Source organism: Neofelis nebulosa, chromosome 1 (genome assembly GCF_028018385.1).
Source record: "Neofelis nebulosa isolate mNeoNeb1 chromosome 1, mNeoNeb1.pri, whole genome shotgun sequence".
Classification (NCBI taxonomy): domain Eukaryota; kingdom Metazoa; phylum Chordata; class Mammalia; order Carnivora; family Felidae; genus Neofelis; species Neofelis nebulosa.
The window spans coordinates 7,349,816-7,361,979 of record NC_080782.1 but is presented as its reverse complement, the minus strand read 5'-3'; the positions used below and the strand labels follow the sequence as shown (position 1 = coordinate 7,361,979).

The 12,164-nt window shown below is 45.6% G+C and overlaps 1 protein-coding gene across 10 annotated transcripts in view; it reads left to right on the top strand.

Moving 5' to 3' along the window:
- SEMA5A (semaphorin 5A) overlaps positions 1-12,164 on the top strand; it is a 478,983-nt gene that overhangs the window by 162,342 nt on the left and 304,477 nt on the right. For all 10 annotated transcript variants that reach the window (XM_058715471.1, XM_058715413.1, XM_058715424.1 and 7 more), the window contains one exon: positions 5,171-5,366. In XM_058715471.1, the coding sequence (XP_058571454.1) occupies positions 5,246-5,366 (121 nt within the window). In that variant the 5' untranslated portion in view covers positions 5,171-5,245. The remainder of the gene's footprint in view (positions 1-5,170; positions 5,367-12,164) is intronic.

Sequence of the window (12,164 nt, the reverse complement as noted above, 5' to 3'; positions counted from 1 at the left end):
ATTACAAACTTCTAAAAATCACCTCGTTCTCATTAAATGTGCTTTCCTTAGGTTACCGTGGCAAACATATAATTTCATCTCATTACCGTGGAGCTCCGCGTCCCCTTTTAGCTGCTCTCGCGCTTGGAAGGACGTGTCCCTCTTCCCTAATTGTCACTTTCCAAATCCCCGGGAAGACACGTGCCAGGCACTGTGTTATTTCTCTCTGCCTTTCCTTCAGGAGGGGACCGTGGTAGCCTGGAGATGCGAGGGATGACTGCCTTCGACGTAGGCTGGTTCCGGTTGGCCGTGGGTCTGCTGGACGTGTTTCACAGTCAACAGAAAGGGATTGTGTGTTGGCTTGGGCCTGACACACTGAAAAACTATGTGCCAGGGAAGCATTTGCTCTTAGCTCCTAGCTGGCCTGAGCTTGGTCTCGGAGGTCGAGGCAGGGCGGTGCCCTAATCCCTCTCTGTGATGGAGTGTTGCTGAGGGAGAACAGGGGTCACAGCTACCACTTCCGGTTCCTGTTGGGCACCAGGCATGGGTGTAAGAGCTTCGCATCATACCTGCCCCAGAGCTAGCACCTCATGCAAGTTCATTGTCCTTCCCATGGTATTTTTATCATTGCCCGTTTTTTTTAAGTTTATGTATTTTGGGGGGGGGGCAGGGAGGGGCAGAGAGAGAGGGAGAAAGAGAGAGAGAATCCCAAGCAGACCCCACACTGTCAGCACAGAGCCTGACTCGGGGCTCAAACTCACGAACTGACAGATCATGACCTGAGTCCAATCAAGAGTTGGTTGCTTCACCGACTGAGCCGCTCAAGCACCTCGGTTGCCAATTTGCTCTGACACGGAGCAGTGATAATGGACCTGTAGCCTTCCCTGAGTGGGCTGGTGCCAGTGCTTTGGATCTCCTTGTTCTGAAGAGAACAAAATTAGGTCTAAAACACACCTCTGATGGGTGTTCTTCTGTGTTAACATACTTCATTTGGTGAAATTTCCATCCTAGTCTCAGGTCCAAAGGGTAAGAAACGATGGACTGGGCCATGTGTTTACGTCTAGACTGAAGTTCTACAGCAGCCTTCAACTGTGTGGACCATGCCCCTTTGCCAAGAATGCAATTAATCGTACTTTTGATTTTATAACCCAGGGAAAAAATAACACCTGTGACTCATTGTCCATTACCATGTGCTGTGCCTGGGCAGGGACGATGGACCCATCGGACAGGTGTGCCCTTGGCTCCTCGTTTACTTCTCCACTCCTTCCTGAGCCTTCACGCTCAGGGTTTCTCCCTCCTGAAGAAGGCATCCTCTTGCCTCATCATGATTTGGAGTCCCAGCTCTTGTTTTCTCTGCCCAGCTTGACTATTTTTGTCAGGGGGAGCATTGAATGAATGGGACTCAAGATAAGAGACTGAATTTCATGTGCCATCAACTTTATGTTTTCTCTATCTTGGCATCACGCCATATATTCATGTGCACGCTTTTAGGACCAGGGTCCTTTTTTCCATTCAAGACCAGTTTCTTTACTAGGATTCTAATAGTTTGCCGCCTTAGTATTTTCTGGATCTTCTTCTATCCTAAGAGCTCCACTCCCTCTTAAACCTACAATTTCTTCTCTACTACCACTTACCGGAAAAGAAGCCATATTTGGCTGTCTTCTTGACCTTGGACTTCTCCTAACTTTGATCTTTCAGTGCTTAGTGATTTCATTGATTCTTTTTTTTTTTTTTGTACCTGGCCTTCGAGGTGGCCTTGTATGTTCTGTCCCATTTTTGCTGCATCCATTCCTAAAGCTGATGAATGGTCTTTACGACTCAGCCATCAAAAAGAATGAAATCTTGCCATTTGCAATGATGTGGATAGAGCTAGAGTGTACTCTGTGAAGTGAAATAAGTCAGTCAGAGAGAGACAAATATCACATGCTTTCACTCATATGTGGAACGTAAGGAACAAAACAGATGAATATCAGGGAAGGGGGGTAATAGAAGAGAGGAAACAAACTAAGAAACTCTTAATGATAGAGAACAAACTGAGAATCAATGGAGGGAGATGGGTGGGGGATGGGCTAAATGGGTGATGGGTACTAAGGAGGGCACATATTGTGATGAGCACTGGGTGTTCTTTGTAAGTGATGAATTCCTAATTCTACTCCTGGGACTATTATTACACTGTATGTTAACTACCTAGAATTTAAATAAAAACTTGAAGAAAAAATAAAGCTAATGGTTTTTGCTCTGCCTCCTCAGGTTACAGTTGACCAAGCCCCTTTTAAAATGTGTAGTTTCTATACGCCAGTCTAACTGGACTTCCATGTGGCCCTGTGCCCTCAGTACTCCATCTTTATTTTCCTTCTTGTATCTTTGTGTGGTCACTTGTTAAATTACCGATTCTCAGCAGACAGTTCTCTGTAGCCTTTTCTTTTCCTTCCATGCTTTCCCCTGGTGAATCTTAGCCATTCCCATAATGTCAGTCAGAGAAAGCATTCCATACATTGTATGCTATCTCTGAATCCCTGTTTTGCTTTCTGAGCACCCGACCTGGATTTTCAGCCATCTTCTCCATTGCCTGAAATATTCTCTCAGCATCCTATACCCAACACATACAAAACTAAATGATCATATTCTCATCTGAACAAAGTTAGTTCTCTAGTGGTTATTATTGAAATGAGGGGCATTACCACTCTGAGGGGCGCCTATTTGTGTCTCTTTGCTTTCTTTTCCCTCAAGTGTAGCAGATTAGAACATCCGCCATTTTGTTATATTCTGTACTTTGGGGGTTAGGAATTTGGGTAGGGCTCAGTTGGGTGATTCTTTTGCTCTTGTGATACTGAAGTTACTCAGTTTCAGCTGTACTCACATATCAGGTGGGGATGGCTGGGAAGCTGGCCTCAGTGGGAAATGTCACTAGGAGTCCCTATAAGTGGTCTCTGTAATCTGGCTGTCTCCCGATAGATGGGCTTCTGATCTGTTTTCTTAGTACCCCAGAGAAGGTGTTCTAAGAGACGGGAAGTGGAAATCGCCAGTCTCTTCGGGTCTGGGCTTAGAAATGAGCATGCCATCACTTCAGTTAAATTTGTGAACAAAACAGTCACGGAGCCGATCCAGATTCAAGAGAACGGGCATAAACCTAGCTTTCATGGGAGGAGGGTTGGAGGGGCCGTGGCCATGTTTAATTTGCCATACTTCCCTTACCCATCACACTGAGTGTTTGCTCACACTGATACCACGCAAAGTCACAGCTTCATTTATTTCTCTTCCGAATAGTTGCCATAGTTTCAAATGAACTTCTCTACCTCCATGGTCTTCTTTATCCAATTTCCTGCATACACTATTGTAAGAACAATGTTTTAAGTATTTCTTGTGCTGTTATCTCGTGGTAGCTTGTTGAGTAAAAATAGAGACCTCAGACCTTGGTATAGTGTGCCTTCCAAATCTTAACTCAACCTCCTTCTGTCTAAACTGCTTCCCACTAGTCTCCTTTAGATCTCCCAGGGTCTGGCTCAAGTACAGGAAACCATTCCCCAAACTGTTATTACCTCCTCCTTCCTCTTGCCCCTCGAGGGCACCCCTGCACGCCTGTTCCCTTGGCGTGGAATGCACTTCCAGAAACCTGCATGTGTTGAAATCCTCCATATCCTTTAGTATTAAGCTCAAACACAAACTCCTCACGGGACCCACCCTTGGGTCCTCTAAATGGCTGTGGCATTCCCTCCAAGGTCCCTTGGCACCCCTGCTCCTTTCGACGGTTTTCTAACAGCTTAGCTTACAGTTATTTTTGCAAGCCTATCTTGTTTTAAAGCTTATTAATCTTTAAAATTACGCCTATTCTTTAAAGTCTCGTAGCTCCCAGCGTAGCAATTGCATTTCACCCAGTAGGTGCTCACTATGGATTGTTTTATTTGATTCACGCTTGATTTCCAGCCAGAAACTCTGCAGGCAGGTTGTGTATAAATTTCAAAGGATAAATTCACCAAATATGGGCAGTTTGTAAGAGTTGGGTGGCATAATATTACTCGGGTTGTTGGTAAAAGACAGTGGTCGTGGGGCGCCTGGGTGGCGCAGTCGGTTAAGCGTCCGACTTCAGCCGGGTCACGATCTCGCGGTCCGTGAGTTCGAGCCCCGCGTCGGGCTCTGGGCTGATGGCTCGGAGCCTGGAGCCTGTTTCCGATTCTGTGTCTCCCTCTCTCTCTCCCTCTCTCTGCCCCTCTCCTGCCCGTTCATGCTCTGTCTCTCTCTGTCCCAAAAATAAATAAAAAACATTAAAAAAAACATTTAAAAAAAAAAAAAAAAAAAAGACAGTGGTCGTGGCCTTATGAAACAAGGGCTTTGGATGTCAAAAAGGGAAAGGTAGAGTTCCTTAGGGTTTCCCCGCATAGATCCCTGCTAGCACGAGGGGATGAGGAAGGGCAAAACCGTCAGCGATCACAAACATTAAGCTGCATTTTAAAAAAAAATAATTTTTAATGCTTATTTATTTTTGAGAGAGACAGAGACAGGATGCCAGGGGGTTAAGGGCAGAGAGAGAGGGAGACACAGAATCTGAAGCAGGCTCCAGGTTCCGAGCTGTCAACACAGAGCTCGAACTCATGAGCTGAAAAAGGCAGTTTGTCCAAGCACTCAAAGGCTCTCCCCTTTTTTTTTTTTTTTAATTTTTTTCAACGTTTTTTATTTATTTTTGGGACAGAGAGAGACAGAGCATGAACGGGGGAGGGGCAGAGAGAGAGGGAGACACAGAATCGGAAACAGGCTCCAGGCTCCGAGCCATCAGCCCAGAGCCTGACGCGGGGCTCGAACTCACGGACCGCGAGATCGTGACCTGGCTGAAGTCGGACGCTTAACTGACTCAGCCACCCAGGCGCCCCAAGCTCTCCCCTTTTTTAAAAATTCTTTTTAATTTTACTTATTTTGAGAGAGAGCCAGCAAGAGTGGGGAAGGATCAGAGAGAGAGGGAGAGAGAGAGAGAATCCCAAGCAGGCTCCAAACACTGTCAGTGTGGAGCCCGACGTGGGGCTTGATCCCATGAACCGTGAGATCATTACCTGAACTGAAATCAAGAGTCCACCGCTTAACAGACTGAGCCACACGGTCTCTCCTTTTTTAAAAGTAGTGATGAGGCTTTCCTACAAGACCCCCGCACCAGAAAACCCGAACTCACGTTCATCGGATTGTTCTCTTTTGTGTGTTTTAGGCACTTCCCCCACATGACAGGAGGACGAACTTCTGGTTAGGAGACAACTACCTGGAGCCCACGCCTCTGCCCACCATGAAGGGGACCTGTGTCATTGCATGGCTGTTCTCAAGCCTGGGGTGGTGGAGACTCGTCCAGCCAGAAACGGACGCATCTCAGTGCCAGCGAGCGGAACACCCGGTCATTTCCTATAAAGGTGAGGGACAGGCACGCTCGGACTGCAAGGGCACCCCTTAAATGCACATGCCGTGTTCAGTGATCGGGAATAGCAGCGGGTCTTGCTCTGTCGCTCCGTGACTCTTGTTCCAGACATTGTTTAAAATACGAATGAAAATACAAAGTCTCCCACTGCAGGAATTTCCTGTCCCGAAACTGATCACTACTATCTCTTTCAGGAAGAATTCAGCATTGGAGTTATCACGGCCATGGTTGAGGCCACCGTTTCTTAACGGTGCTGTGAGCCTCCTAGGCATTTAAACCGGGGGATAAAAATGTGATCTGAAGCAAAGAATTCTTCGCTTCAGCATCTCCCTACAAAACCTGAGTCTTAACACAAAACTTACACCGTGGTCTCTATCTGGCATCGCATGGCAGACAGAATTGATTTCATGTCTCAAGTATCTCCATGGGTCTGTAGGATTAATTAATTAGTGTGAAAATTCAGTCATTTGTTCTTTTATTTATCAAAATTTATTTAAGGCTCTCTATACTCTGGGCACTCTAAACAGTCAGGATGAAAAGTAGGTTAGTGTTTGTCCCTGTCCTCAAGGAACTTACAGTCCTATCATGAAGCCAACTCTAATTAATGAGACATTGTATTTTAATAATTCATGCAATAAATAGTTTTATGTTTGTTATGTTTTAAACTTTATATCATGAAAAATGTCAAATATATGCAAAAATAGAAAGAATAGTCTAAGGAACACCAACCCAACATTTATTTTTATTTATTTAAAAAAATGTTTTTAATGTTTATTCATTTTTGAGAGACAGAGAGAGAGAGACAGAGTATGAGTGGGGGAGGGACAAAGAGAGAGGGAGACACAGAATTCGAAGTAAGCTTCAGTCTCCGAGCTGTCAGCCCACAGCCCACCATGGGGCTCAAACTCACGGACCGCAAGATCATGACCTAAGCTGAAGTCATACGCTTATCTGACTGAGCTACCCAGGTTCCCTGTAACCCAACATTTATTAATTCCGGGCCCACCATTTTTCTCCCAATCCCCACACGTGTTCTACCTCACACCCGCCAAATTATTTTGAAGCAAATCCAAGAAATCGTATAATTGTATCTATAATATTTTAGTTCTTAACTGTCAAACAAAGGGGGTTCTCAGCACCATTATCACATCTGAGAAAAAAAAAATGCAAAAAAACCTCAATTCCATAAAGTCATCTGATATCCAGTGAGTATCGTGAGATCCAGATCCCTGATGGTCTCATGAATGCTGATGCATTTTTTTGTTAACAGTTGGATTGACTCAGGGTTTAAATGGAGTCGATCCATAGCCATTGGTTGGTATGGCTCTTAAGACTCTTCTAATTGTGCACTGTTTTGCGGTGGTGGTTTTGCTTCCCATGCAAATTAATTACAAAAGAAATCGGAGCTCTTTATCCTGCAGAGTTTCCCACAGTCTGGATTTGGCCAAGTACATCCCATTGGTGTTGAAATGTTCTTCTGTCCCGAATATTTGTGTAAATTCAGAGTAGGATCCAGAGGCGGCTTAGATTCAGGGTCGACTCTTTCTGTCTGTCCCGTGTCACGGATGCTGCGGTGTCCTTCTCTTGGGAGGCAGGTAATGTGAAATTAGTAGTCACTGATGATCACGGCCTAAATCTACCAATTCGTTCATGGGTGTGAAGCTGGGATTTCCTAATTTTATGATTCTTTCTTCATTTAACAGCAAGAATACTTCTGTATAAAGTAACTTCCCTTATCAACTGCTTGAATATCCTGAGGACACACTCATATAGGAAATATAGAATCATTGTTAATACATGGATTTTAACATTTGAAATATTTCAAGCAATTGTAATTTTTATGCTTATGGGTGGTGAAATCATCGCATTTGAAGCCCATGGAAACCTCTTAAAGTTGGCTCCTGAGCTCCTCTGACACAACCCAAGGTCACTTTTGAGAGCTTGCTGACTCTGGGACAAGGAGATGTTGCTTCCCCCCGCTCTGCCATTTCCTTCTGTAGACCTGTGCACCGGCCATTTTGGGCTCCTTTAAGCATGGCCGTCCCTAGCGTTAGGTCTTTCCTATGTACAGAGCTAAGGAAAACTTTTTGAGAATGCACCGTAATTTCCTCTGGATACCTCCAGCCCATCTGCAGGATTAGAGGGCTTTTTTCTGAACCCCTTCTGCCTTATGTCTGTGTCTTTCGCTCCCATGCACGGAATCCCGAGTCTCTGCAGCCCACGTGATTGTTCCCTTGCCTCTTCCTGAAACACACACTGCATGCTTTCAGAGCAACTTTCAAGCAGCGCTAGTCGTGTCTGACCACTGAAAACGCTGTGAGATCATCCGCCTCTCTTCTCGTAGTTCTCGGGCTACAGGTTTCATTGGGAAATTAAAGCAATGTGGCTACTGGGAGATCACTTGAAAGAATTTCCTCTTGCGTGGTTGTGTTCCCAACTCAACACCCAGTTGATGTCCTGTGTTTAATTTCTCTTTTGAGTTTTGGAAATTTTAAGAATTTACATTATTAGGTAGTATTTCAAAGTCTCATTAATGAGGCAGTGAATATTTAGAGAAACTGGCTTCACTTGTGTTTTCTCCGCCCCGTTCCCTCTCTCTGCATTTAGCTCACCTTTTGCTTTATGGTCCATGCTTCTGTTCTCTGCCTAGCATTTTTTGACATAGCGGTATATCCTGGGGTCCCTTCCTTAGTCGTGCACTTTATGTCTTTCATTTTCACAGGCACATAGCTGTCCACTGTGTGATGAACCACAGTGTATTCAACAACTCCCTACTGAGAGATGTGTAGGTTATTTTCTGTCCTCTGTGGTCGTGGATGGTGTTATAATGAGTAACGCCTCCTGCTAACATCTCTTAATCCCTTGCAAGGGTATCATTGGAAGAGATTCCTAGCATTGACATTGCTAGGTTAAAGGGTAAATGCACCTGTGTTTTTGCTGGATATTGCCCAACTCCCTTTCATGAATATCACGCCATATTGTGTTCTCATTGCCCTGGATACGAGGATCTATTTCCCACCAGCCTTTCCAGTGGAGCGCACCGTCAGGCTTTGGGATTAAGACTAATCCCATAGTTCTTAAGTGACATCTCAACCTAATTTTAATTTCTGTGCAAAATTTTTTAACTTGGGGCAAATATTCAATAAACATTTAACAGGTGCCTGTTACGAGGCATTGTCTGTGCTATATATTGAGGATATAGAGCAAAAAATACAATTCCCTTCAAGGGTTGAGAATATCTCTAAGAGTATAAAGCAAAAGGAACATTGCATTATGATCTGTTAAGGGTCTTAATGGGTATCTTTGGTGGGTGCTGTGGGAGCCCAGGAGAGGGGCATCTGAACCAGATAGCCCGGGCTTTGGGAGAGTGCTTAAAGATTTCCGGGTTGAGTCAACAGCAGAGCTGAGTCCCAAATGATTGTTAGAAGGTGTTTATGAATCTGATGAATGGAGAGGTGTCTCAGGAAGAGGAAAACAGCAGGTGCAGAAGCCCTCAAGTGAGGAAGGGAAACCTAGCGGGTCCTGGCCGGCGTTCTGTACAGGAAGCCATGAAATCTTAGTTGAGGTTATGGAAAGGAGGTGGAGGGAGATGAGGCTAAGTAGTTGGAGGGTTTCCATATTGTCGGGCATCTGAAGGCCCCTTAAGAAATTCCCCTTGGGGCGCCTGGGTGGCTCAGTTGGTTAAGCGTCCGACTTCGGCTCAGGTCACGATCTCGCGGTATGTGAGTTCGAGCCCCGCATCGGGCTCTGTGCTGACTGCTCAGAGCCTGGAGCCTGTTTCAGATTCTGTGTCTCCCTCTCTCTCTGACCCTCCCCCGTTCATGCTCTGTCTCTCTCTATCTCAAAAATAAATAAATGTTAAAAAAAAAAATTTAAAAAAAAAAAAAAAAAAAAAAAAGAAATTCCCCTTATCTGGATCGGCTCCCTGTTCAGGATGGCAAAACGCGGCAGGGAGAGCCCATCCTGAGGCTGCGGCCGTGATCAGAGGGAGCGGTCATGAGGACGTAAGCTCAGGGAGTGGTAGCAGAAATGTAGAGAATTAGGTGAATTCCAGGGGCACCTGGGTGGCCCAGTCGGTTAAGCATCCGACTTTGGCTCAGGTCACGATCTCGTGGTTCATGAGTTCGAGCCCTGTGTCGGGCTTTGTGCTGACAGCTCAGAGCCTGGAGCCTGCTTCACATTCTGTGTCTCCCTCTTTCTCTGCCTCTACCTACTTGCGCTTTGTCTCTCTGTGCCTCTCAAGAATAAATAAGACGTTAAAAAGAAGAAGAATTAGGTGAATTCTAGAAATGTGAACAATGTGTTGATGATTTAATGGATGTGGGACAGGAAGGAGAAGGAGGTACTGAGTATGATTTACAAGTTCTTGGCTGTTGATTCCATATGTAACGAAGAACAGGAATTTAAAATGATGATTTTATTTTTATTTGTTTATTTATTTATTTACTTACTTGTTTAGGGTTTATGTATTTGGAGGGAGGGAGAGAGAGAGAGAGTGAGTGGTTGGGGGGGGGGCAGAGAGAGAGAGAGGGAGTGGATCCCAAGCATGCTCCACGCTATCAGCACAGAGCCTGAAGCAGGGCTCAAACCCACGAACCATGAGATCATGACCTGAGCCAGAGTCTGACACTTAACTGACTGAGCCCCGGTGCCCCTAAAATGATGATTTTAGATTGAGAAAACTGAGTTCCTACTGCCGTCAAATGGGTTGTCTAGTTGAGAGCAGGGCCTCAATGGATCCAAGAAAGGAGAGCTTTTCAAGAGGGAGGAGGCCATCCGAGTATCTGATGATGAAGAGTTCAAGGCAGATGTGGGCCAGAGGGCAGAGTGACGAAGTCCTCCTTGTTTGCCCAGAACCTTCCTGGGTGTAACACTGAAAGTATGATCTATGTCTCGGCTTCCCAGGGCTCCTGTAACAAAATACCATAAGCCGGGTCACTTCAAACAACAGAAATACCTTCTCTTACAGTTCTGGAGGCTAGAAGTAAAAAATCCTAAGGTGTCAGTAGACCATGCTTTCTCTGAGGGCTCTAGGCAAGAATCCTTCTTTGCCTCTTCTCAGCTTCTGGGAGTTGTCCACGATCCTTGGTGTTCCTAGGCCTGTGGACGCATCACTCGAGTCTCTGAGTCTCTACCCCCGTGGCCTTCTCTTCATGGGGCTCTGTCATTTCGCCTGCTGCTCTTTTTACCAAGACACTAGTCACATGGGATTTAGGGCTTACCCTCACCCAGCATGATGTCATCTTTCTAAGTTATATCTGAAAAGACCCTATGTCCAAATAAGGTCACGTTCGCAGGTACTAAGGTTAGGGCTTCCACGTATCTTTTTGGGGAACGGAATTCAACCTGTAATAAATGGCATTTATGAGAGCGGTTTCAGGACCGTGCTGGGGGAGTAGGCTAAATGGTGATGGGTGGAGAAACAAATGTGAGGTGAAGAAGTAGATATAAAAGGAGACAGTTATTGACTCAGCCGCCAGGGACGTGAGAGCAGGGGACAGCTTTTAAGAGAGCATTGCTTAATCATCCTTAAGTGCTGATGGGGAAAAGCCAGGTGAAGGAAGAGGCTGAAGAGAGAGGGGGGAGAATTGATTAGACAGAGTCCCCAGGGCTGTGGGAGGAGATAGGATACTGGGCACAGGTGGGGGATCAGCTTACAGGAAGCCGACCCTACCTCTAGTGAGTCTGGAGGGAGGGAGTCTAGGGCACCCAGGATGCAGGAAAGTCGGGGGGTGGAGGGGAGGGGGTGTCTGAGGACCTCCGTCTCGGCTGAGAAGGAGTGAGCAGGCCATGTGCCAAGAGCACGGGAGCTTCAGGAAGGAAGTGCTTCTCTGAAGAAGGGGCAAGACTGTTGACCAAAACATACACCAGAGATTCCCTGGGGGATGTTAGGAGCCCCGCTAGTCCTTGAAATGGCTCATGTTACAGCCTAGCAGGTGGCCACTGCTGGGCTGCGTGAACACTCTTGTGTAAGGTGCGACTCTGCTAGATCATTTAAGAAAGCGGATGCAGCACTGATACCGCAGAAATACATGAAGGACTGGATAATGCGGACTTTGAAAATCTTGATTTCTGCGTACACTTAAAATTTCATGATTTAATGTTCTTCTACTTCGGAGGCGCTCTGCACAAGAGGCTACTCATGAAGTAGACCAGATGCTACAGTAACGTCTCAATACAACGAAGCAAGTTTTATTGAAGCCTTGATTCGATTTACGTGGGTAGGCAGAAGATGCTGGCAGGATCTCGTTTTTCCCCATCCTAGGTGAAATATTTGCCACCATGGGCTTCCCTTGTCTAGCAGAGTTCATTGCTCAACACGCTCTAACAGCTTGCTGTGTTTGCAAGGTTACTCCCTTGACTGCATGTTCTGGAATATTTATCCTTGATTGTTCAGGAGCTGCTAAAACACTCTGACCCCTCGCAGACACACCATTTACACTTATGTCCTTGTCATTTGCTTAAATGTCTGTTCCAATAAAGAGGGAAAAAATAGTGACCCTTCAAGACAGCATGTTTCTCAGCATGCTTACTGAGCCTCATAACCATCTCTGAAATGAGTTTTAAATGTTTAATGTCCACTTAAGGCAATAGTGCCATATTCTGCCTTTGTTTGTTTATTGATTAAAGTTTACCCAGCACGCTTGCTAGTTAGAGTGTGCTCCATTTATAGGAATTGGTTTATGGGAGCGATTTCACAGTATGCCCAGAGGAAGACCACCAGTGGGGCGAGTCATGCCGCACTTAGGCTTTCTTTGCCTCGGAGCCTTAATATCATGACTAATCTGGAAGC